This window comes from Tamandua tetradactyla, chromosome 10 (genome assembly GCF_023851605.1).
Source record: "Tamandua tetradactyla isolate mTamTet1 chromosome 10, mTamTet1.pri, whole genome shotgun sequence".
Classification (NCBI taxonomy): Eukaryota; Metazoa; Chordata; class Mammalia; order Pilosa; family Myrmecophagidae; genus Tamandua; species Tamandua tetradactyla.
This window is the reverse complement of record NC_135336.1, coordinates 59,367,589-59,395,525: the sequence shown is the minus strand read 5'-3', so window position 1 is coordinate 59,395,525 and position 27,937 is coordinate 59,367,589. Positions and strand designations below refer to the sequence as shown.

Sequence of the window (27,937 nt, the reverse complement as noted above, 5' to 3'; positions counted from 1 at the left end):
AAAGAAATATCTTAAATGCTGTTTAAGTGGATATGCTATTCATAATTTTGTTTATAGATGGTCATGTTCCATGCTATAGGATTATTAAATATAAAACAGAATCTAGTATGAGGAAGCTGGTGAAATAAAACACCATTTCTTATTCACAAATTTGAACTTAACTGAAAGGAAACATAAAAGGGGGGAGGGTCCAACTAAATCCTTACTTGGGGCTAAGACAGGATTATTTATTGACTTCAAACCCAGATCTCTAGACCCATATTTATGAAGCTGGACAATGTTGGCTGCCATTCCAATGTATGGGCACTTGAAATTGAGTGTGTCATGTCAATATATATGCTCCAAATATAAAGTATATTAATTAAAAATATTAAAACATAGGTAATATAAAATCCTATTACATTAAGTTTCTACTAAATATATTTATATTTCAATAGGAAAATGGTTGAAGGATAGATGCTCTCTGTTTCCAAGGAGTTTGGAATTTGGAGCTGGGGAGAAAGGAACAACACAAATGAACCTGCAACAAATTCTTTTGACATAATAAACAATCCAGTGTTAGACACACATTCCTATACCAAATCAAGTACAAAATTAGTAGATTCAAGGTCAAGAATCTAATATAATCTAAGCCAAAAAACTGTTTAGTTTGTTTCTGTCTAATAGCAGATACAGAGACGGTTACAGACCCAGGCAGTATGTCACCAGAATCAGCACTCCCAACCTCTACACTCTATGCCTTTAAGAGCCAAAAGAATGGAAGAGGGTATCTGGTTGCTTTAGTTCTATACATCATTCAATTATATCCCAAGATATCAAAGATTAAAAATAGCGAACATTCTGTTTTTAAAGAGGAAGAAACTATGTTTTGAAAAACAAACCCAGATTATCAAGTTACAATTTATCAAAACTTGGAAAAGAAAATGTTGGTGACATGGAGTGAACATTGTCTCTCCAAGAAAATGGACTATGCCTGTCCCAGTTTGAAAGGATGTATGTACCCTAGAAAAGCCATGTTTTAATTCTAATCCCATTTTGTAAAGGCAGCCATTTCTTCAGTACTGTATGTTGGAAACTGTAATTAGATCATCTCCCTGGAGATGGGACTCAATCAAGAGTGGTTGTTAAATAGGATTAGGTGGAGACATATCTCCACCCATTTTAGGTGGGTCGTGATAACTTTACTGGTATCTTATTAAAGAGGAAATTTTGGAGAGAGTGAGAGATTCAGAAAGAGCAGAGAAAGACGACAGAATGCCACAGAACCATGCAGAGAGTCCATCGGCCAGTGACTTTTGGAGATGAAGAAGGAAAACACCTCCTAGGGAGCTGGAGAGGAAACTAAGCAGATGACACGATGTTCGCCATGTGCCCTTCCAGCCGAGAGGAAAAACCCTGAACTTCATTGGCCTTCTTGAACCAAGGTATCTTTCCCTGGATGCCTTACATTGCACATTTCTATAGACTTTCTTTAATTGGGACATTTCCACGGCTTAAAAATGTTAACTTGCAATTTATTAAATTCCTCTTTTTAAAAGCTGTTCCATTTCTGGTATACTGCATTCCGGCAGCTAGCAAACTAGAACAATGCCAAACTAAACTCACTTATTTTACTACCATGGTTATTATAACTGAGAAATTTGACTATGACAAATTTGGTTATAATGCCTCTAAAATGTTTATAAATGGATCAAGACAAAAATGGATAATGTCTCTATATTATGCACGAAAAGTTTTGTATTTAAATTACAATTATCCATTATCCACGTGCAGAGTGTGGAGGACTGGGTAGGACTTTATGAAAAACAGTGGTGAATATTTTCCTTGACTAAAAGTTTGATGTGATTAAAAAAACATGATCGTCAAAAAAGCTAATTTAATCTTAGAGTGGGTTATCAGAAATACAGTGTACTGATCAAGGGAGTTAATAGATTGTATAATTCTCAGATCACATTTAAAGAATTATGTTTCATCTTGGTGACACATAATAAAGAGAAATACTTAGGACAACCTGCACGGTAAAAATTTGGATGATTTAATGAATCCAGAACAGAAGTTTAATAAGCAGATGTGGTGTATATATGTATGGTCCAGACATAATCATTGAGAATATGTTGATCCCTTTTTTAGAGAAAAAGGTAACATGCTGTCATTCACATTTCAACAGGATCACTCTGTCTGCAAAGCTAAGACAACAGGACAAGTTAGGAATAGGAGCAGAGAGACATATAATGGGTATTGTAATAATCCAGAAGAGCAACGAAGATTGTTTCAATCAGGATGATTCAAATGGTGAGATGCTTTATCTTGTTGGCTTTATACCCTTTAAAGATAAGGCCAAAGAGATTTGATGATATTACCTATAGGGTGTGAAACACCAAGGTGTTTGGCCTGAATGGTTTATTTATAAGAAAATTTTAGGTTTGTAAGGAACTTTAGAAATCATCTAATCAGAATCAAGGATTCCTTTGATTCTGTGAAGAAATCCTTCCTACAACTGCTCCTGTTTGAGCATTTCAGTGAGTAGGACCTTGCTATCTCACACAGTTCCCATTCCATTTTAGAATAGCCCATTTTTCCTTAAGCCAAAGCCTCTCTGTGTTGTACAGGTGATTAAGAGAAAAATGGGGAGAGACTGTGTTTGTTTGCTTCACTAGTAAATCCCTAACACATAATATATTGTTTTCATTAGGTTTCTAATAAACATTTTTCATTGTCTGAAAAATTTGGAGAAAGAATTTTGGGTTATAATGATGGGATCATAGGGAATTTGTTTGTCATTTCTTAGCGAGGTTAATACAAGGAATAGAATTCAAATGTTTTCTATATCCTTTATGCTTATATGTGTGTCTTGTTGATGCAGTAAGTTTGTTGGTTATGATGTGGTCTTAAAGAAGGCTACTGTATCTAGTTTTAGGGCTTCTTGATGTCCAAATAGCAGTTATATTTAAGTCTACATGCTTATAAAATGAAGAGGGATATACAATATATATTCTAGAACACAGCCACTAAGTAACCACTGAATACAGCCTGCTTCAAACTATGAGATAAACAAGCTATTAGAGTGTTGAGTTTAAATAGTGCATATTTCTATTTTGTCTTTATTGTAATGAACAAACCCTGTCTTTAGCTCCCGCTGTGCACTTTTGGAGGGTCTTCCATATGGTTGCTGCTAAGTATTTTGGCATTTTCCCAACTGTTACAATTGGGTCAGTGGGGGGGATTGCATAGGAGTAATAAAACAAGGGTGACTGCAGGGAGGAGTACGATTACTGCACAGATAACAGCTTATTGCCTCTCATGCGCTCAAGCACAGCTCTATGCCATGCATTACAACAGCTTACTCCAGGAAAGGCCAGGCCTTGACTGCAGCTACTAAGTCTCCTGATTAACATTTTTTCCTTACATATTTTTTTACCTTCTTATAACATCTAGAATAACTGTGAGTAAGCAATTATACCTTGCTTATAAGTCATTCTGAGAAAGTTTCTCATGAATAGACTCTTAGTTTAATTTCAGCAGCAGCAGCAGAATATAATCCATGGCCCTGAAGGCACTGCTATCAAGCTTCCATATCTTATAAGGGGGGGGAAACCTGGGCAGGGAAGTCTGATTACCAGAAATACCAAAAATCTTTGAGATATGATTTACAAATCCAGAGGTGACTGATAGTATTGACACTGTTATTACAATGTCTTCTATGCCAGGGACTATGTCTATAAAAGAAATGCTACTATTATTTTTATCCTGTAGAAGGCAGTATTTCTTAAAGCAACAATAAATTGGAAGGGGAAAGTTCAAAGCAGAAATAAGATTCTAAATATGGAAATAATATATTAAATACACAGCTCTGTATGTGTGTGTGTGTGTGTATACACAAACATGTAGACATATATAACAAAATAAAAGAATAAACCTAGGTCTTGATCCAAAGAGTGTATTTTTCCATATTTATGCTTATGAACACATGGTTTCTTTAAACAATTCATTATGCTTTTCCTGTGATATGGAGCTCTTTTCACATTAAGCACCAGTATACAGCTATACAGAGTTATAATAATTTCATAGTATACCCATGAAACTTTCTTAGTGAGTAAATAAAAGAAATCGAGATTTTAAGAAAATGTAATGGAGACTTTTTGTTTGGCTTTTGTTTTTGCATGGGCAGGCACCGGCAATCGAACCCGGGTCTCCGGTAGGGTAGGAAAGAATTCTGCCACCGAGCCACTGCCGCATCGCCCTGTAAAGACTTTAAAAACGACACAGGACTGTGAATTTTTTCTCCCACGTTTCCATCCACGTATACTAAACACGAAGTGTCGCGTTATGAAACTTGCTCCTTATACTCTTCCTTCCTTCCTCATCATCCCCAGAAAATGGATCCCTGGAGGCCCCCATCAAGTTGTCCGTGCTCCCGGGGTCCAGGACAGCAGGTGAAAAGCCCGCATCCCGCAGGGTAGACGCTGAGCAAACAGCGTGAACTCTAGGGACAAATGACAAAGGGGCACGGAACTCAACATTACCATCAGCTCGTTCACAAATTCCCGTAAGGAGAAGATATTAATACTGACACAACAGGACAGTAATAAATAAAATCAGAGTAGATCCAGGCTGTCCAGGGGCGACGCACACTTGTCCTTGGGATTTTGGGACCCCTAATTCCAGCTTTCTTCGGAGCGAGGAAGAAAGCGCTAAGGTTCATCACCGTCAGCAATTAGAACAGAGCTCTTGCACCGAAATCCTCAGCCACATGCTGTCGTCTCCCACGCCCTCTGCCACCGCCAGCCACCGACTCGCTCCGCGGAGACCCCAGGAACCGCGGGAGCTGGCACCAGCTGAAGTGAGGGCAGCGGCGGCAACTTCAGGATTCCCAGTGCGCAGGCGCGGAAACCCAGCGCGCAGGCGCCGACGAGAAGTGACTTCTCCAAAAAGTGTCTTAGTTCCCGGTCACCTGAGCTCCGGGCGACGCGGCTGCGGTAGCTTCGTGGATACGTGTCTTCTGCGGGTCCTTTCTTGGCTACCCCATCCTCTTTGCCTGCTCATCCGGTTTGCCACTCTAAACCTCCAAGGGTCTGTCTTTCCCTCTTATCTGTTCCCAGCGCGGGCCGGACCGGGCCAAGCCGGGTAGCTCAGGCGCGGTCCCTAACCATGGCGTCCCTCTTCAAGAAGAAAACCGTAGATGGTGAGTTCCAGGATGGGCCCAAGGGTCCCATACCTGCCTCTTCCAGCCGTCTTCGGGGGTTCCGGGTCCGCGATTCTTGCTGCTCTCCCTGGGGGCGGGGCCAAATCGAGTGGCCCCACAGGTGACCGCCCTCCCTGCGTCACTCGCTGCTTCCCGATGTCTTCTGACCCTTCCCACCTCTGTCTCACCTGAGCTATCTATCTGGGCTTGTGCCTCTGAAAACTTCTCCCCATTCCCCTCCGTTGTTTCTTTAGTGAAATTCTGAGTATTTCGAGAAGGCCGATTGCTGCTGGCCCTCGAGTGTAATTGACTTAATGATTTCATGAATTTCTTGTTGTTCTGCTTAGTTTGTTGTTTTCAGTTTGAAGGTGTGTTACTTCTAGGTATCTAAACAGGAAACGTGTGTGTTGGGGGGATTGGGAGGGTGGACAGAGGTAAAAAGCCCTGGTTACTAAATAAACTTGATCTGGGTGGCTCTTGCTTTGAGAATACCCCATCTAAAGGGATGTAAAACAAATGCTTCTTGACTGACTCAGGCAGCAAAAGAAAAGAAACATAAGGGACATGGCTGGATTTAGTTTTTATATGGATTTTCTCCCTGTAATTAAGGTATAAGGGATGTGGCATATATTATCTACATAGTAGTTTAAGTTTTAAGGATTATTTGCATTGTTTCAGACATTTAGCTCAATGCCTTTTTCTTCAAATTTTGCCTTTGCTTACATATGTACAACCTCAAATTTTCTCTTTTAAATACATTCAAATATATAATTCAGTTATATATTATGTTCACAGTGCACCACCATCCTTTACTGACTCTTTTCCACCATGCAAATAGAAACTCTATAATTAAGAGAGAAAATTTCATGTATGGGAATGTAGAAGTTGTGTGATATTCATGAATAACACTTATAATGTGTATTTATATGGTACTGATTGGTCTCAATAGTTTCATTAACAACTACCAGGAACTAAATTCATTCAAGTAATTTAAAAATGTGTTTCCCATTACATATTGAGATTGTTGCTATTCAACCAAAGAATCACTTCTTTGTAAGGTCTAACTCTGCCACAAAAGGAACAGTGGTAGCTAGATGGTGATTGGTACAAGCAGGGTCTCAGTACAGACCTGGGGATAGCCTCTTCATTCCTTTGTATTGACTCTCCCAATGTCTGCAAAATTTGAAGGGGGGAAGAGAAAAAAGACATTATCTTTACCCTGCCATCCCACCCTTCAGTTCAACATATAGTATAATTTTACCACTACTTTATCACACAGTATAATGCATTTTTGCTTATCCCGGACTCTTTAAGTTTTGTTTTTTGTTTATTGACTTTTAAATAAATGAGAAGTACCTTTCATGATACCTGGAATAACTATCAACTTGATATATGATATTATGCAGTTATGTGAGATAGGTTTTATGTATGTGAGTTTTCCTGAGAATGCTGCTTCATCTTTAACATGGCACTTTTTTTTTTCAATATTTTGAGACTGATGTTCTGATCTTCAGTTATTATATAATATTCTAGGAAAAAAAGTTTAATTTTCTTTCTGCTTGAGGTCTATTTAAAGTGAAAATTTGCTAAGTGAAAGAAGGAAATATGGTTGCACCTTTCTTATTGTGATGTTACAACTTGAATTTTAAAACTTTTTTTCACATTAAAAGCCAAAATATCTTAAATAGTTTCAGTTGCTTCATATATGTCGAACATTTTCAAAGACTATATCTCAGTTTTATACCAATCTCATTATCATACTTTGTGGTCCTCTTGGCAATTTAGTGACTATTATTCTTCAACTGTATAGGGGGAAAAATAAAAGACAATGAGGATGTGCTGTGAAGATGCTTACCTGTGTATTAACTCACTTGCAGTGACTTAATTCTTCAAAGAAATAGTGTTTCTGTTGAATAGGCATATTTGTGAAAGAAGTCTTAAGGACTTTTGCTAGGAACTATGCTATTAAATTAAAGATCTATGGAGCCTGCGCATGCCAAAAAAAACCTAAATTAAAGATCTGTGTATGAAATTTCTGAATGTACACTTACTATAAATACCAAGTTGCATATTTAATTGAAGAATCTTGTCAATTCAAATCACTTACTGACATTTTCATTATGAATCTATTTTTATTATTTTGATATTGAGGTTTACTGATGTTTTTACTCCTTGTTTTTTATCACCAGGAAGGTTTTTTGTTTTGTTTTGTTTAAAAGGTGACAGTATTCTTCTTAGCAGTAATGAGGCTATATATTAGGAAATTCAATGCATTTTTATGCATTCTCTCAGATCCTTGGACTCACTGGTTATTGATCATAGGATCTTTTACTGTATGCTGTCTTTTGGTTTCAGCAGTAATGAAATTCTGATATATAAGGGGAAAATGTAACAGCTTTTAGATCTGTGGAATAATTGCTTCTTTTTGTCTCTTTGAATTGGCTGGAAGAATTATATACTCTATCATTAAAGACTACTGTACATGTAAATTAAAAAGGGAGACATTACAGCACTTATTGCTATTCAAAATTACATTTAATTCATTTTTGACACAAAGATAAAAACAAGTTTCTGCTTGTATGCTTTGTTCAGAAATTAATGAGAAGTATATCTCAATGCCGTAGGAGTCTTAAATTTGAAATTGTAATTGAGTGCTTGGTTTTCTTTTTACTGACTAGCAATACACACACTGACACACACATGCACATGTATGTGTATATGTACACACACAACACACATACACAGACATATAGTGTAATATATTGATTTACAGTGGTGTTTTTTCCATTAGTATACTATTGATGACCTACTTATTTAAGCTAATTATGAATTAGCTGTAAATTGGGATGCCATGAGGACTTGTCATGAATGCATCCATTCCTCCTAAAATATGAAGTTCTTTAAGCAGTATCTATTTGTTGGCTGTTACCCCAGTACAGACAAATTTGAGATCCTCCTCTAAGTCAGTACTGTGCTAAGCACTTTTGCATGCAGTATCTTATTTAATTTCCACAAAACATGTGAGTTAGGTATTATTATTATCTCCATCTGTAGATGAGGAAATTGAGAAGTAGACTAAGTAACATGCCCAAGATTACACAATTATTATCATGGCAGATCCAGGACCTCATCCCTTTGAATATTATCATTGTGTGTGTATATGTTTTGTTCTTTCTTGAGATCATGGCATGATTTAAGTTTGCTGTTCTTCTCCAGTAGTTAGGTACATGGAATTCTCAGTTTTGTGTAGGTACCATGTAATGTTTACCTTTTGTCTTTGAACCAAATTCTTTTTGAGATTAGTGGTAGAACTCGAATCTCTAATGGCAGTAGAACTGGTAAAAAAAAAAACAAAACTCTCCTTTTCCTGACTCATCCTTAACCCAGCATTTCTTAGAAGTGGAATCCTATCTCTTTTTGCTCTTTATCTGTAACTCTTGAAAAAACAGTCACGTCTCCTATCTCTACTTCTTTACTTCTCCGACACTCCCCTTCTCTCCCCAATTTCATAGCAGTTTGCTTTATACCTCATGAAACTGGTTCCATGACGGATTTAACAACTGATTGTCAAATCCAATGGTCATTTTTAGTTCCATTCTCTTGGGCCTATGTTTGGCCTTTGATCATGACAATTTCTCCCTTGAAATTCCCTCTCTTTTCTTCTATGACGTGACACTCTGTTAGTTCTCCTCAAATTCCTCTGACCATTCCTATTCTTTCTCTTTTCAGGTTTTTAATTTTTTCTTTTTCTTTTTTTTCAAACTTCTCTCTTGTTGTCTTTTTAAAAAACTACCCTTTAAATGTTAGTATTTGTTCTAGTTTGCAAGCTGCTTGAATGTGATATATCAGAAATAAAATGGTGTTTAAAAGGGGGAATTTATGAAGTTGCAAATTTACAGTTCTTAAGGGCATGAAAATGTCTAAATTGAAGCACGTGTATGAAAATGTTCAAATTAAGGCACCAGCAAGAGGTTACCTTCACTCAAGAAAGGCCGATGAAGTTCATGGTTTCTCTCTCAACTGGAAAGGCACATGGCGAACATGATGACTTCTGCTAGCTTTCTCTCCAGGCTTCTTGTTTCATGAATCTCCTCTGGGGGCATTTTCCTTCTGCATCAAAGATTCAATCAAAGATTCAAAGATCTTTGGCTGCCTGGGCTCTCGTGATTCTCGTGGCTCTGATGCTTTTTCCAAAATGTTTTCCTCTTTTAAAGGATTCCAGTAAACTAATCAAGACCCAGCTGGAATGGGTGGAGTCACATCTCTCTCTAACCAAAGGTTAATACCCACAATTGGATGCATCACATTTCTCTGGAGATAATCTAATCAAGTTTCTAACCTACAGTGCTTAGTAGGGGTTAAAAGAAATGGCTGCCTCCACAATATGGGTCAGGATTAAAACATGGCTTTTCTAGAACATATAATCCTTTCAAGCTGGTACAGTTTTCATCTTGATTCCACCTTGGACTACCACTAGTCTAACTGTACATTCTTTCCCTGTAAAATCTTACCCTCTCTTATTATTTTAGTTATAATCTAAGTACTGGTGAATCCCAAATTTGTACCTCTAGGTATTTTTTTCTAAATTCTAAAGCAATATATCCAACAATTTACTGAATATCTGCAGCTAGATGTCCTAAAATTCCTCAGATTAAATAGATCTCAAACAGATTTCATCACTATTTCCTTTAAATCAATTTCCTTTCTGTGTTCTTTTTTTCTAGTGTTGACAATTCTTAATTTTACCCTCCATCTTCCATTAATTATCATGTGTGCCCCTGTTGCCTCTTAAATATTTGGCATATTTGACCTTTCTCTGTGCCTACAACTCCTTGCTCTACTGAAGATCCCACTTATCTTGCACTTTATTTTATTGCCTTTCTGCTTTTCTTTCCTATAGCCTCATAGCTCTCAAATCCTTCATCTGCGAAGTTGTCTGTATGATTGATATACCTGAAAATCAAATATGTTTATATTGCTTCTTAGTGTAAAACCCTTTGTTGAATCACTGTTACCTCCATGATCAAGTGTGAGCTCATTAATGAAACATATATGGCCTTCTTTGATCTGGTTCCTGCCTTTCTTTTCTGGGCATTTTACTATCCAACCACACTACCTGCTCTCAACCTTTACATATTTTTTATTATGATTCTCTTATGACTAGAAGCATCTGCTACCCAAAAGTAGTGTTTCCAGTATCCAGAGATTATTAGTCTGCATCCACATCATTGCCAACCACTGTGAACCTTAATCGACTTGAGAGATAATTTGGAAGAGGTGCAAAACTGCTTGATTGTTGCCTCACTGGAGTGATGCCATATATGATAGTTGCCCAGAGTTCAAAATCTGTGAATTTTTTTACTAATTTGGGATAAACCTCTCATTTGGTCAGTTGTAGTGCCAAATTTCCCATATCTTAAGTGGATGTAATAAATAAAAATAAAAGTTACCATCTATAAAAACTGAATCATCTCTGGAAACATTTCTGCTTTCTTCCAAAATAAAACATAGCCTACTAATGGTGACACTCAGAGTACCTGGATCTTTCCTCGTATGCTGTATTGTCCCCTTAGTGTGTGTTGAATATTTAAAAACTCAAATTTTACCTTCCATTTGACTCCTACATTCTTGCACATTGAAGAAAAATAATTGAATGTGGGATTCAGGAGCACAGAACTCCCTTGTGTGTAGAGTTTTTTTTTTTTGTATATATTTTTATAGGAGATTTCTTCTCTCTGTGTATCTCCATCCCCAGCATGACACCAAAGTCTGATGTTCAACCTCTTTGAGATACCATTTCCTACCTCTAAATCCATAGGCCTCTAAGGCTTTTCTTTCAGGGAAACTTTCCTCCTTATTACCTCATCTGGGAGTTTTCTGAACTGAAGCTGTTCATTGCTAAAGCCTAGTCTTTGAGAACAAAATGAGACCCGAGTATCTTCTACACATCACCCACAAAACCCAGTTTTCTAACTAAAACCAGCTGCAGCAGAACTTGCAGGTAAAATCTAATGTAGAAAACAAACTCCCTCGGCTCTAGGACCTTCCTACCCAATTGTCAGTTAATAGAGACTGTAAAGCAAGGTATGGAACATTTTATGTTCCTAACTCAATTCATTTGATGGTTGGATTCAGAAATACAATAAAACTGCATAGATCAAAGTGATTTTTTTAATAAGATATGTATTTAAAAGCAGAAGATATTGTTTATTAGATTAAAAAGTCAGTTTTGACCCATGATACAACACAAAGCGTAATACATGGTAGCGTGGATGCTGATTAGGACACTCCTGTGAACCCTGCTGAGTGGTACCCCCGTGCGTGCGTGTCCTAACTCTGCGCTCCGGAGACAGTGGTCCTGAACTGCCCTGCTTGCTTGAGAAAGGACTTCTTCCTCCACTCTTCTCCCCATACACAAAAAAGACACTTTAAACAATATTACAAATTAATGAATGTCTATATTTATAGGTTATAATTACTTTTTGCTTTCTTCTTCACATGTGCAAATTATGTAAATGGAGAGGGGGAAGGGCAATCATAATTCAAGTTAGAACTCCAAGTGAGCTAAACTGGACCATACCATATGAGATCCTTTTTGTTTTGTTTTCATTTATTTATTCATTTTATTTTTTTGGCTTTTCTGTAAACAGCTAGACCTTACTGACTCAGAACCAAAGAAAGCAGAAAGAACTTCACTCTCTAGTTCTTCCATAAATCCAAAACTTAAGTCAGTGATCTTACCACTTTAGTGCAAGGATGTTTCCTTCAGTGAATGCGCAGAACCTGACAGGCTTGAGACCAGGTTTTTATGTCCAGAGTGGAGCTGTTCTTATTGAACTTCTCTTAGTATTGGCGCTGAGCCTGTAGGTAAGGAGGGAGCAGTGGAAGGGGGGCCTCCATACCCATTTTTCCTCACTGAATGCTTCCAGAGAAAGCACAGTCACACCCATATATTTTAGCATTTTAACAGTTTGAAATTTGAAAGCTCCACTCTAGCCACCTAGCTTGAAGTGCTAGAGTGTGAAAATTTCAGGACACCTCCTCTTCCTAAAGAAGGAAGCAGGAAATGGGCAGGAACCAAGTACTCCATCCCTCCTAATACTCTGCTGTTGTTTTGACACACATGAAAAAAAGCAGAAAACTATAATGGAAATACCTGATTATTTCAATGCTTCATCTTGCCATTGTAGAATGGTATCTGTCATAGTTCAGATTTTACTGTTCTTAGACTATGACCATCTTTCTCAAAAACCAATAGATGTCAATCAAAAAGAAATGTGTTAAATATGCCTGGAAAGCAAATCCTTTTAGCTTTCAATGTATATGTTTATACTGTTTTAGATCACTATTTGCCTAATGTATTTGGTTAGTATTTGTCATGCAGTGCAGAAGGAATAAAAATAAATAAATAGATAAAATACATGTATTTCCTGCTCTTAAGGAGCTTGTGACTTTGGGAAGGGATCATACCTCCTAAGAAATAAATGGAAAATAAACTTGATGTTAAAAACATTAAAAGTGGGCCGGTAATGGTGGTTCAGTGGCAGTGTTCTCGCCAGCCATGCTGGAGACCTGGGTTCAATTCCCAGTGCCTGCTCATGTAAAAAATTTAAAAAATAAAAAAACATTAAAAGTGTTTGTGAAACTTTTTCTTATTATTCCCTCTGAATTATCTAGCAATCAAATCATTATATATGGATTTAGCATAGGGATTGTTTAAAAAAACCTGAAGAATAAATCTTCTTGTTTTATGGGATATACTTATTGTCTCATATGAAAGGATATTTTACTATTTTTTCTACTTATGCTAATGTGTTTTAAAGTGTTATGATTATGTTTTAGTATGTAACATTAGATGCTCTCAGTTTATAGCTTAGACTTGTTTAAATATTAATAGGTCTATTAACAACCATGAGGCTGTGGAATATGCAGTTGTTAATTTTCTTTATTTTCTTCTCTAAAGTACAGTTACAGTTATGGTATACATAGTTACCTAAAAAAAAGTGAAATCAAACCATTTTGACTAAATTATGTGTTTTCTTTAAACCACATGTCATAATGCTTGTTTTTCAACAAAGATGGCTATATCCAGAAATGAAAAAGTATATATTATATATATAGAATTCTAGAGCTCAGCCATTAAGGTTTTCAGCAGTTGCTTTATATCTTGTGTCAATTTTCTGGCTACAATTTAACTTAAGATCAATAGGATGATTTCTCTGGCAGTTCAGTACTGCTGTGGCTTTAGAAGACTGTCATCTCTATCTCAGTTCTGCACTAGTTGACTTGAGGGAGTCTATTCTATACGAGGGGGGATATAGTCAGATGTTCATTTGTAATTTCTTGGTTTTAAATTTACAACATATTTTCTATTGAAACAGTGTTGTAAGAGGGAAATTCACTGGCTTTGGCAAGATAAAGAACCAAGTCCAAAAGAAGAAAAGTGGGAGAGTTTCAGTGTTGAGGAAGATATTCAACCAGTGCTCCATGGGACATGGTATCCATAAAAACTTACTTGTAGCAGTCAGAATGCATTCCCAGTAGATACTGAGAATTGGATATCCTACCAATATGATTTAATTGAGAAACAGAGTAAACAAAAGAAAAAAAGCTGTTTTATCTATAGGGTGTAGGAGCTTTTGTATCTTATTTTAATAACTTTTTTGAGACAATCATTGTGATTTATTAGTTAAATAAGCATCCCTTGGGCAAATCACCCACCTTACCAAACCTTCAGTTCTCTCTGCTGAAAAAAAAGGGGGGCCAGGCAGGGGATAATTATACTACTTGTGGGTTTATTGTGAAGCATTCTGTATAGTGCAGTACTCAGTAAATGTCAGTTATTTTAGTCTGAGTAAAGTTATGTTCTACACAAATGCATAAGCATAAATTGTGATGCTTTATCACTAAAGAGGATATTGGGTGCTGATTTTGTTATTGTTTTAATCTACTTTTTTATTGAAGAGGTTTTATTAAATTAAGTTTTGTTAAGGCGGTTTTATTAAAGTAGTTAAGATCACTAGTTTAGGAGACAGACCACTTGGAGTCAAATCTGGCCTCATCATTTATTACCTCTGTGACCATGGGCAAGTTATTTAATCTTCTTAACACTCAATTTTCTTAGATATGAATTAATAGAAAAAAAGGACCCCTTAGAATTATTAGGAACATTAAATTATTTATGTAAAGCACTTAGCAAGATTCCTGAAAATAAGAGTTCAGTGTTGGCAAGAATGATCCTTGATATTCGGGATATTTTGGGGGAAAAAAATCTCTATGTAGTAACAGCTAACCCAAATTAAACTCTGTTAGCCCAGAATAATACTTTGTTTCTTAAATAGGTAGGGCTAATGAATGCAGATGTACTGAGATAAATTAGAAAAACATTTTGATTTAATGGACAGTTACCCTTTATCGGAGCATTACATATGTTACCCAGTCCTCAGAACAACCCTGTTTATGAGTAAGAAACCTGAGGTTTGGAAGAGTAACTTAATTTTTCCCAGATATCATATAGTGATCCAGTGACGAGGGTGGGATACAAATCTGATTCTAGTCGTCTGCTGCTTCACTCGGTTATGATGATTTACTGTAGTAAAATGATTTAATAAACAGAAAACTTGTCTTCCTTCCTGAAATTTCATATAATAATTAAGAAGAGAAGTATGTATGTGCATTTGTTTCTATGCACAGTATATATGTGCCATATAAAACATTTCATGCTATGCAATTTTCTAAGGAAATATGTTGTAATTTATGTATATGTTTGGTTAGACCTCAGCCAGCATATTTGAATACGTGTTCTGTCAATTTATTATATAATCCATATTTGTAATCCAGGTTTTAATATTTAAATAGTTTTTTCTTATATTAAATTGAAAGAAAAATTTTTAACCGCTAATAAATAACAGTTTCTTTTTTAATTGAATTCTCTGAGGCCAATATTTGGAATGCTGTCAAAGAAATTTTATAATCCATAAATTAAGGTTTCTTTTGTGGTTCTCTTAGACGTAATAAAGGAACAGAATCGAGAATTACGAGGTACACAGAGGGCTATAATCAGAGATCGAGCAGCTTTAGAGAAACAAGAAAAACAGCTGGTAAGTAGAACATTAAATTTCAGTTTAACTTTTCAGACAAATTTGGAAATTAGTGCTGGAATAATTAGCTAACTAGGAGAAAAGCGCATGGCAGGTGGTAAGTGATTTACTTGACTAAGAAGTGGTATTTAATGCCTTCCTCCATATTTCTGCTTACCTTTATTTACTGTCATTCTGCTGACTTAATACATGATTCTGTGTATTCTGCTGACTGTAGAATCAAATTATTCTTTAGTTTGTAAAAGCTATGAATGCCTAGGAAGAAATATATTTGCTCAAATCATGAAATAGCCCTTTTCATTTAACAGTAAAGCTAAAATAGTCTTGGAAAACAAAGGAATTCAAGAAAATAACTATGTTAATTTGCAGATGTCTTACTTGATCTTTAAATTGTATTTGTGACAATAAATGTACTTATTTTTTTAATACTGTTTTGGTTCATCTTTAAATACTTATTATGCTATGTCTTTAAATATATGTGCCTCAAAATTTTTTTAAAGCTTTTTTGAGGTAAAATTGACATGCGATAAACTGCACATTTTAAAGCTTATAATTTAATATGTTTTGAATATGTTTACACTCTCAAAACCATTATCACAATCAAGACAATGAATATACCTATCAGAGTTCTCATGCTCTTATAATCCCTTCCATACGTCCTTTCCTGTTTCCCCCTCCCAAGTGTGGCAAACCGCTGATTTGTAACCATGATTAGCTTGCATTTTCTAGAATTTTATATAATAAAATCATTTAGGATGAATTCTCTTTTTTACATAGTCTTTTATTCAACCTAATTAGAAATCAGTCAATATTCTTGCATGTATCGATATTCATTTCTTTTTATTGATGAGTATTAGTCCACTGTGTGGATGTACCACAGTGTGTTAATCCATTCACTGGACTGTCTCCAGGTTTTGGCTATTTTGAATAAAATTCAAAATATTTAAGTGAAGTCTTTTTTGAGAACATGTTTTCATTTCCCTTGGGTATTTTGCTAGTAGTGGGATTGCCGGGTCATAGAGTTAGTATATGTTTAAATGTGTAAGAAATTGCCAAACAGTTTTGAAAAGTAGCTGTGATATTCTCTATTCCCACTAGCAATGTATGAGAGTTACAGTTGTTCTATGTCCTGACCAACATTCAGAATTGACAGTATTTTTAATTTTAGCTTTTCTAGTGGGATGTAGCTGAAGTTTTAAATTGCATCTCCCTAACAACTACTTATGTTGAGCATCTTTTCATGTACCTATTTACTATTTACCTTCTTTGCCAAAGTGATTATTTAAATATTTTAACCATTTAAAAAGTAATTTATCTTATTATTTAGTTGTAATAGTTCTCTGTATGTTTTGGATACAAGTTCTTTATTTGATGTATGTTTTGCAAATATTTTTTCCTGATTTTGGGCCTTATCTTTTAATTTTCTTAGCAGTTTCATTTGAAGAGCAAAAGTTTTTTCTTTTGATCAATTGTAATTTATCATTCATTTCTTCCATGGCTAGTATTTTAAGTGTCCTATCTAGGAGAACTTTTCCTAACCCAAAACCACTAATGTTTTCTCTTACGCTTCTTCTGGAAGTTTTGTAGTTTTAATTCTTACATTTAGGACTTGATACATACTAAATTAAGCTTCAGTATTATGTCAGGTCAGGATTGAAGTTTACTTTTTGTATAGAAAAATTCAGTTGCTCCACCATCATTTCTTTCTGCTTTTGTGGTGATTTTCTATCTGTAGATCCCATATTAAACTGATTTCCAGTTTAATTTCATTGTCTTCAGAAAACAAACTTTGTATGACTTTATTCCTCTTAAAGATATTGAACTTTGCTTGTTGACATAGAATATAGTATGTCCTGGTCATTGTTTAGTATCACTTGTGAGGAATGTGTATTCTGCTGTTGGTGAATTGTTTTATAAATGTCAGTTAAGTTAGGTTAGTTGTTTCTTTTAAGTTTTCTGTGTTGTTACAGATTGGTCATCTACTTGTTCTGGTAATGATAAATGGTATAGTTAAAGAGAGGCTTTTTGGGGGGGAGTGAAGGAGGAGGTGCATGGTCCGGGAATCGGACCTGGGTCTCCCACATGGTAGGCGAGAATTCTACCACTGAACCACCCTTTCACTGCCTGAAAGGCATTTTTGATATCTCTCCCAGTAAGGGCGTATTTGTCTATTTTCTCCTTTCAGTTCTATCAGTTTGTGCTACATATATTTTGAAGCCTAGTTGTTAGGTACATACACTTCTAGGATTACGATTGTTCTGATATCTTAATGAACTGATTCCTTTTTTATTATGAAATGCCCCTTTTTATTTCTGGCATTATTCCTTGTTCTGAAGTTTTTTTGATCCAATATTAATATAGCCCTTCCAGATTTTTTTTTGGTAAGTCTTCATACAGTATATATACTTTTCCATCCTTTTGCATATAACCTAGCTTTGTTTTTATATTTGAAGTTGGTTTCGTGAGATAGCATCTAGTTGGGTTTGCTTTCTTATCTAATCTGACAATCTGCTTTGTAATTGAGGTTTTAGATGGGCCTTTTCATTTAATGTTATTGTATATATGATTGGTTTACTCTTTATTAGTTATTTGTCCCTTCTGTATTTTGTTTTTCTCTTTACCTACTTTTGGATTGAGTGTTTTTATTTTCTTCTGGGATTTAATGCATTGTAGAATTGTTCTTTCTTTGTGGATGAGATACAAACATGTAAACATGTGAAACAAATTGCTCCCTCAAACTGTTCTTTCCTTGCATGACTTTATGACAGCCTCTTCCTTGACAGCCTCTCCCTCTCTTCATAATCAAGGAGAAATGAGTATGTTATATGTGTTAGTTCTATATTTCTGAAATAAATTAGGGGCCAACTCTATAGAAATTATTTTATTCCCTTATCTTTTATTTCCTCTCTCAGGAATTAGAAATTAAGAAAATGGCCAAGATTGGTAATAAAGAAGCTTGCAGGGTTTTAGCAAAACAACTTGTACATCTTCGGAAACAGAAAACAAGAACTTTTGCTGTAAGTTCGAAAGTCACTTCTATGTCAACACAAACAAAAGTGATGAATTCCCAGATGAAGATGGCTGGAGCGATGTCTACTACAGCAAAAGTAAGTATGAGTCTGTATAGATTATGGTTTTTATCTAAGATATTTAAATAGCAATATTCAAATCAAATTTTAAAGCACCTCCTGGTTTATATACATGCCTGGGCTGGATAAATTTTCAATAGTGATGAGGAGGAAGACGTATTCATTTCTGTAGTTGGTATAGACTATAAAAAGATACCTGGGGTGTTTGTCCCATATGGAAATGTCTGAACTGGAATTTTTACTTAAATTTCATAGAAATGTATTAATTCAGCAAATATTTGTTTATATCCTCTAAGTAGGAGCTATAAGAAGTGATGAGGGCATGAAATGGAAAGTAAACCTATGCAAGGGCTTAATCTTCATGGAGTTCATAGTCTATTTAAAGAGGCAGCACATTTGAAAGGTAGTTTAGTAAAGTGCTTACGAGTATAAGCTCTGGAACCAGACTGCTTGGGTTCACGTCTCACTTCCCCCTAGAAAGTTGTGTGACCTTGACCAAGTTACTTAGTCTTTCTGTATCTCCATTCTCTGTTTGTAATATAGGGTGAATAGTAGTACCTACCACATAAAGTTTCTGCCAGGTTTAAACGTCATTTAACTTTAATGTTATATGTAAAATGCTTAGAATAGTGCCTGGTACCAGTAAAATTATATGAATATTAGCTGCTCTGTTAATGTCATCATCATCATCATCATCATTGTTATTAGTATTATTTACATAATGATGTAAGTTGCAATTATAGTAGTATAATTTACACCAATAAATATAAAAGTTCAACTTTGGTGAGTAGGATTTAACAGGGAACCTATTCTAATCTAGAGTTAGGGACTACTTCCCTAAGAAAGTGGATTGTAAACTGCAATGTGAAGCCCTGATAATGAAAGCAGATGGAGAAGAGCATTCCAGGTGAGAGACTAGCATGTGTAAAGGTCTTGTGGCAGGCGAGAGCACGACACATTCAAGGAAATAAAAGATCAAGTGTGGCTAGAGGGCACTGGTGCAAAGTGAAACTGGAATGTTAAACAGAATTAAGTCTGTGTGAGGTCTGTTAGGTCAAATTATGGAATTTGGCTTTAATTTATGTGGCCAAACTAGATAACATTAATCTCTTTTAATAAAATAAGTTGTGACTATATAATGTAATAGATTTTTCATGTTTTTGCAAAACTCAAGTTTTTTTTTTTCATTTCTTTAAACCATGGTTTAAAATATATTCATAGATTAATACTATATGTCACTATATCCTTTAGTACTTTTAAATTTAGACATTAACAACAACAAAAACTTGTTTGCCATGTAACAGGTAAATTAAATGTTTCCATTTGAATATCAGTGGATTTTATGTTAGTAATGTTTTTATTACATAAATTTTTGCCTACTATTCAGATCAGGTTTTTTATATTAGTCTTTATCAACTACATGTTAAACAGATGTTTCCAAATGATTATTTCACTTTTTCTAAAATGTTTAAAATTCTTATATTTGATTATGGCAAGAAGTATATCTTTTTAAAGCCTGTCTCCATGTGATGTGTTCCCTTTGGGCTTATTCCATAGTAAAATTTTTATAATTCTGCAGTTAACACGAGTCTTTTCATATATTTAAAGACAATGCAGGCAGTTAACAAGAAGATGGATCCACAAAAGACATTACAAACAATGCAGAATTTCCAGAAGGAAAATATGAAAATGGAAATGACTGAAGAAATGAGTAAGTTTAATAAGTTGTGATTAAATATACAATTTTCTCATCTTTGAATTAGCCAAGTTTATTTCCTAGAGAGCTCATATTCTCATACTTGAAAGCAAAAATAATGGGAAAAGAAAGGATACAAAAGGATTATAAGTTGACACTTTATTGTAGCATCAATGCATTTTAAACTTGACAATGTATGAGGCTCAAAATTCTATGAATGTTTAACTGAGGAAAACTGAAAGGTGTTATGCTGTATTTATATACATATTGGCCCCAGTTCTTTTACATAAGAGGTGAATAGACCAAAACCAATTTGTGAATAACAACGTTTCCTGTATAAATTAAGTAGTTTCAGAGTTATATTGATTCTTTCATACCATAGATTTATTCATATTAGAAGTAAGAGATAAAAGAACTCTTCATTCTTTTATTGCCCCTATTCCAGAGTCATCGAATATTTTTACATTTTTAGGCTTCTTTTTGAATATAAACTAATTACATGTTAATGGTCGAAATACAGAGAATACAAAGGAACACAGTATATAAAAATCACCTATTACCACACAACCAGGTGTTGTCACTGTTGTACATGTCTTTCTGTATTTTCCTATGTTTTATAAAAGTGAGATCATATAATTTTGAATCTTATTCTGCTTTGTAAAAACATACTAGTATAACATAAGCATGTAGTCTTGGCAAAATCTTCTCTGCCATCTTTTCTTTTATTCATATGGCTGTTTAATATTTGCCACATCAAATTCCCCAAATTTATTGAACCATTCTTATAATAATTGATAAGGGAGTTTCAAAATTTTCAGTGTATTTGGTAATCTTTTAATAATAGGTTTATATATTATCTTTGAATTTTTGACATCTTTTTGTAGAGAATTAACTTTTATAAGGATTTTGATTCATACTACCAAATTCTTTCCAGAAAGGCTACACCAATTTTTATTTTACCAACTCTGAATGAATGACCTGGTCATAGTACCCTGGTCAGGTTGAATCATAACTTGCATGTCATCATTATTTTACAAAGATATTTTCTAATTATTTTTAAACTAAGTATGGACATGCTGGTTAACTCATCTTATGTTTTATCATTTTAGTTTTGCAGCATTTAGAGTATAAAATAATATCTAATTAAATTATCAGGATTACTAAACTCACCATTGTTCTAGCATCTTACTTCAGAGTAACTAATTTTCCTTCTAGTATTTGATGATACTGAATTTGTATATCCTTGATAATTCCAAAAGTCCTTTACTTTGAGCCCACTGGGTGTTATGTTTTCACATGTCTTGAAACATCATTAGTGAATTTTAATGTCTTAGAGAATTGTGATTTGTATAATGAGCATAGTACCTAACATGTTTATTTGGATTTCAATGATGGCACAGGTGTGAGCAAGTCTTATCCGAGAAATTAACTTTTTCATTAAACTATAATGAAGACAAAAACCTGTACTAACAAATCATATCTAACATATTTATTCTTATTTTATTTATTCTTATTTGTATATTAGTGCCTTGCAAATAATTCTGAAATATTAGTAGTCATTGGTGATTATTTATTTTTTCAGTAACCTAGTTAAACATGTTAACAGTGTTTTTGTCCAAAGATAGACAAAAGGTTTAAATGGACATATCTTTTTCTAGCTAGAGTTTGTATTGTATCATGCTGCTCCAAACTGAATTCATGTTCAGGCTTAGAAGAAGATCTTTGGGATATCTTTATTGTGTTTTTCATTAATTTTATTGTACTTTTTCAGAAAGCATTCTTCTTTGTTAATCATACATTATAGCTCTCTGGCTTTTCTTACCAGTCCCCTTCCTTTATTTGTTTCTACCATCACTTCTTCAGTCAGGCCCTTGAAACCTCTAGCAGGAGCCTCCATTATATTTCATTACCATCCAAGTTTCACAACTACTAAGTTATTTTTCCAGAAGTTTACCTCTGAGCATGCTGATCAGATTCCTTTCTGCTGACTAGAAAATAAAATCCCTTTATCAGAAATCAATAACAATTTTGGGGCCAATATCTTTATTTTACTAATGTGAACACTGAAGCCCAGAGCTGTAAAGTGATTTTCACCAAAGTTGCATAGGTGCTAAGTGGAGCAATTAAGATTCTAATTCTGGCCTTAACACTCATTTTATTTCTTCATTGGTGATATTCCATTTTCTTTCTTTATTGCTTTCTTTTTTTTTTTTTTTTGCATGGGCAGATACAAGGAAATTGAACCTGGGTCTTGGTCATGGCAGGTGAGAACTTTCCCTGCTGAGCCACTGTGGCCCGCCCGATATGCCTTTTTTTTTTTTTTTTTATCCTTAACTCTTTGACCTGTTCTAAATTCACTTTATATTGTCAAGCTAACCCAAAAAATCAGATTGTAAAATCATGCTTCCACAGTTCAGAAATCTTAACTGGTATCAGGCCTTATTAATAATTTTAAGGATGTAATTAAGTAAGAGGTGCAGGCAAAGTAGGGAAATGGCTGGGAGAAATGACTCCCTAGATCTTTTCTCCCCGTATTAGACTCAGGCTGCCTGACCCAGAATAGTAGATGTTATTTCTAATGATGTTTGTTGATCATCTCATGTTGGAGGGAGGTTATGAAACATCACCAATGTATATTCCAGATGAACACCTTCCTTAACATGGTTCATAAACCCATAGATAGTAGGCTTGTTCACTGTAGCAGTCCTAAACAGGGTGCGTCATGCAAAGATAAGGAATCTCCTACCAACACATTTTAGTCCATTTACCAGGAGCCCATTTATCAGAATGGTTACCAAAAGACCAAACTGGGCTACATGTCTTCTTTCTTCTTCTGGGGAATCCCTGAGTAATCAGGAGAGGAATGGATCACAGGTTAGCTTCTTTAATTCCTTCTCTCCCAACCATTTCTAGACAAACACCTCAAATAACAACAAACAGAGCTACTTCTTTCTTTTTTTGTGTTCTCATTTCCTTCCTCTATGTTTTTTCTTATGCTCTTCCTCCCTGCCTCTTTCATCAAGCCCTATGCCTCCTTCAAGGGCCACCTCACATGGCCTTACTTCCAGCTGCATGTAATCTCTTCTCTCAAATATTTCATAGTCATTTAGATCTTCTATTTACCACATTTTATTTTTTCTCTTCTACTGCAGAATAAACCACCTAAGACCATTCCCTTCATCTTTTGACATTAATCCATTATTTTTGTACTGTGTGCCAGATACTTAGGTTCTCAGTTTGAAAGATATATAAGACATGGTCACAGCCCTTGAAAAATTCTTTCCCTGAAACTCTATACAGAAGACTTTCAGTAAATATTTTACAAAGGGAAGGGAAGGAGGAAAGGAGGTCTATAGCAATAATAATTGCTGCACAGTTGGATACCATTCTTGTTCTGGAAAGGTTTAAAAAAATATTCTACCTTAACCTTTGTTAGAATATTCTACCTGCATCTCAATTATAAAATTTAAGAAGGCTGAAAAATATGTTTATAAATATAAGAAGAGTAACTCCCAAATATTAACAGGATATTTGAATCTTGTATATTCTTCTAGCAGCTCAATGGATATAATTTCTAGAATCATGTATAAAACAGTAAGCTTATATTGTTTTATTATATATTTATATCTTTTGATGATAAAATATTTAAAAATCAGAGTAGATTCATTTTATTATAGGATAATTTGTGTTTAAATGAGTATTATTCCAGATTTAGTGCCTCAAAAATATATTTATAAATGCATATCTTTGACGTTCTAAAGGGACTTTTGTTGTTTGTAGGTTCACCTAAATTTACATTTCTGTCCCTTACAAAATATGTATGTGCAGTTAGGCTTTCTTAAAAAACCGTAAATCTAATCTGGTATGTGTCTGAAAGGAGCTGCTTTTTCCCTCTCCCCCTAAGTCAATGACACACTTGATGACATCTTTGATGGCTCTGATGATGAAGAAGAAAGCCAGGATATCGTGAATCAAGTTCTTGATGAAATCGGAATTGAAATCTCTGGAAAGGTATAAATAAACATCTTCTGTTCTTAGTTGGAAATAGTTTCTATCACTTTTGTCGCTTAATTGTTTTAAGATGTCCTTTACTGCTAGGTACGTGTTTTTATATTTGTTTGAAAACTGAATTGAACTTCTATGCAGCACATGTCCTAATCAAAAATGATTAACAATGCATGTCTTTAAAAAAATGTTCTTCTTTCTTTCATATAGATGGCGAAAGCCCCATCAGCTGCCCGAAGCTTACCATCTGCCTCTACTTCAAAGGCTACAATTTCCGATGAAGAGATCGAAAGGCAACTCAAAGCTTTAGGAGTAGATTAGCCAAAAAATCATAATATATTTGCTTAATTATAATTATTTAGTATAAACCAGGCACAGTGCAGATTCCTTTTGCAAAACAATTTTATTTTGCAAGAATAAAGACCATGAGTAAACAGTTGTTACCTAACCCATGGCTGTTTCAAAAGGATCTTTTGCCAAAGAATAACAATGATGCAAAAATGGGAGCAGTTGGACTTAATTAGAACTACATGAGAGTGATGATGTGTAAAAACTTGACTTCTTTTCTGCATGGCATAGAGAAATTATATTCATTTACTTAGTGTCAGTTTATGGTCTAAATCTTTTTGCACTGAATACATAAATTTTGTTAAATGCCACTAGGCACCAACTTAAAGAGACCTGTAAAATATTAAAACTATATCATCAATTCTGTCTGTTGCTTGTTTTTTGTAAGTGATTTTGTGTTATGATAGGCTGTTCAGCTGCCAAATGATTGTTAAATGGTCTAAAAGAAAAATGCTATTTAAATATCTGTCATAAAAAATACACTCATGAGTTTGTTTTTTGTTTTTGTTGTTTAGTTTTTTCCTTTGGGAGAACAATTCTAGTTGGTAAATTTATTACCTTTTAAAATATGCTTGGCACCTGCCTTTAACAGTGCAAATATATTGTGTGCATCTAAATAGTCTTTAACAGGCAGAAAAAAGATTACATTTTAAACTAAAATCGAGGCCTGTTATAAAAATTATCCAGACTTTCTTTGATAAAGCTTATAAGAGTAAACTGACTCTAATTAGCAAAACCAAATACTGAATTATAACATTTGATAGTAATAGAACACCATGTTTTGGTCTTTAAAGAACTAAGATTTTCTCCAAATGAGTTATAAAAAATGTAGTGTTTAATTTTGAATGTTTAATGTATTTTGAACCCTCTAAGAATTGAAACCATCATCTTAACTACTGCTATGACCAGATTCAACCCAATTTTTTAAAATAAAAATTAACATTTTTTTTCCTGGTAAATAAAGTACAATTTTGTCAGAAATGACTGCCTAAATGTGTATTAATATAATAGCAGTATTTTTTTAGGTAATGGTGCTATGGTGTTTAATGTATGTATTTATATATAGAGAGAAAATGGGAGAAAGTGGAAGATTAGGTACAGATAGAGTCGTTTTGAAAAATGGCATTGTAATAAATGGTTTCTAGCCCATCCCACTTTAAAAACCTTGGAGGTGATCAGATATATGTAACCTGGTTAATTTGGGATGATGGACATTTTAGACCAATTTTGACAAATAGTAAATAAATCTCAGGATGAGAGTATATGTGGTGTAAGAATTGGTGGAGCAAAGAAAAACCAACAAATAATAGTTTGTAATTCATAAACCATTTTACATTGTTCAAAGATTAGATTTCATTACTGATCATATTAAATACACAGTTTCCCTGAAAACTGACAGATCAAAAAATTTTACTCAATTATGGAATATTAACCCAGAATAGGTTTTTGATTCTTGGATGTATATAACAATGCCAACTAATTTTATTTATATTCTTGTTTACTTGAGGCTTTTGCTTTCACAAATTATCTTGTTTAAAAAAAAAATCCCAATAAAGATTTTTTTCCTCTGTGTTTTACTCTACTTTTGGCTTCTGCTAAAATTTAAGATTTAAGTGTATTTGTAATATTTCAAATACTGGTTTTTATAATTTTCCTGAAGGGAAAATTAGATAACTCTGCTACTTACATTTTTTAAATGTTTTTTTAATTGTGAAATATAACATGTATGAAGAAAATAATAATTTTCAAAGTACACTTTAACTTACAATACAGATTTCAGAGATTGCTGTGGGTTACCATTCCACTATTTCAGATTTTTCCTTCTAGCTGCTCCAAAACACTGGAGACGAAAAGAAATATCAATATAGTGATTCAGTAGTAATACTCATTTGTTAAATCCTATTTTCTCTATTATAACTCTTTCCCCTTTGTTCCTTCTTCCAATCTGTAGGGTGCGTTAGGCAGCAGTGCCTGTTCTGACTTTTTCGTGTTGAGAAGGGGTAGCCACACTAAAGGACAGGGGGATGTGATTAGTTGATAATCTTGGAGAGCCTGGTCCCTCTAGGTTTTAGATTTTTTCTGGCCTAGGAACCTTCCCGGAATTATAGATTCCAGGAAAACAAATTTAGTGCATGCGACTTTAGGACTCAGAGCCCTAGATGTTCTTAAGAGTGAACAGGAGTGACAGTGCTTGGGGTTTAGCATACAATGAGTATTAGCACGATCTAACTGAAGCTTGCCTAAGAGTAGCCTCCAGAATAGCCTCTTGACTCTATTTGATCTCTCTTAGCCACTGATGTCTTATTTTATTACAGTTTCCCTGCCATTTTGGTTAGGAAGGCATTATCAAATCCTTGGTGGGGGCTGAACTCATCCCCAGGAGTTACGCCCTGGGGAGACTTTCACCCCTGAATGTTATTTCCCACATGGCAGTGGAGGGGAGGTAGTGATTTTCCTTGCAGCATAGGACTTAGAGAGAGAGAGAGAGAGAGGCCGCAGTTACCAGGAAGACATCAGCAGTGCCACAGCAGACCAGGGGCGACTGCCTGGGGGGGAGGGACAAGGGTAGCTTTGACTTGAACTTTGGTGAGGCTGTGTTTGTTGGTTCTTTGTCTTATCTATAAAAATTGTCTAAAACGGAGAGTGCTGCTGTTTGTGCCAGTAAGCGAGGATACTGTAAGACAGGGTTTGTTTATTTTGGGCATTATTCCTGATGCCCAGTAGGTGGAGGGAGCCGAATGCTACAATGACTGAGAAGCAGAATGGCAAACTGTGATACATTCATAGGATGGAATGTGGTGCAGCTACAAAAAAGAAGGACGTCGAGAGGCAAGCAACAAACTGAATATATCTTGGAGACAATGAGTTGTGCAAAATAAGCTAGAAACAAAAGAGTAAATATCCTAAGGTCTCTTTCAGAAAATACCTGCAAGAAAATTGGAGCCTAGATTGTGAGCTCATATAGCAACCACACTTAGTCTGAAGTTGTAGGAGTATTTCTAGATTCAGAGACACTGAGCTATTATGTGTATCAGCAGGTATTTCCCTGGAACTTTGAGTAACTGTGGAACCTAAGATCAAGAAATGGAGTGCTGCAGCTCTGAAAGTTAGCATAGCTATACACAATAAAAGTTAAAGTAACCGATAAAGAAATCAGGCCTCAATTAGAGATAAAAATGAAGCCAATCTGACTGCACTAAGGTAATTCAGAATACAGAGTAAATGATGACAGTGTATGCACTCTAGACTTTCACCTATTGTACAAGTCCAAAGGCAGAGAGGTTTATTATGTCTAGAACCTAAGTTCTCTGTAACACACAATCTAAATCAACCTGTCTGAATAGCTCATTTAAACAACCAAACTCCTGGAGTCCAGGACAGGAATGGGGTCTTGTGATTCTGTATAGCTTAGTGTAATACTGGGATACAATTCTGACTATGGTGGGCTGATAATTAAAAAGTATTGGTAGAGACCCTTGAGGGTCTGAAGGGGGGAAAAAAAGGGATTGTTAAACTT

At 34.9% G+C, this 27,937-nt stretch overlaps 1 protein-coding gene across 1 annotated transcript; it reads left to right on the top strand.

The window, feature by feature from the left end:
• The first annotated feature begins 4,893 nt into the window (after positions 1-4,893).
• CHMP2B (charged multivesicular body protein 2B) lies at positions 4,894-25,401 on the top strand. Its single transcript, XM_077118697.1, has 6 exons — positions 4,894-5,182; positions 15,191-15,282; positions 18,195-18,389; positions 19,980-20,082; positions 23,972-24,078; positions 24,283-25,401. Exons 1-6 carry the CDS (start codon positions 5,149-5,151, stop codon positions 24,391-24,393), a joined length of 642 nt encoding a protein of 213 aa, XP_076974812.1. The 5' UTR covers positions 4,894-5,148; the 3' UTR covers positions 24,394-25,401.
• The last annotated feature ends 2,536 nt before the right edge of the window (positions 25,402-27,937 follow it).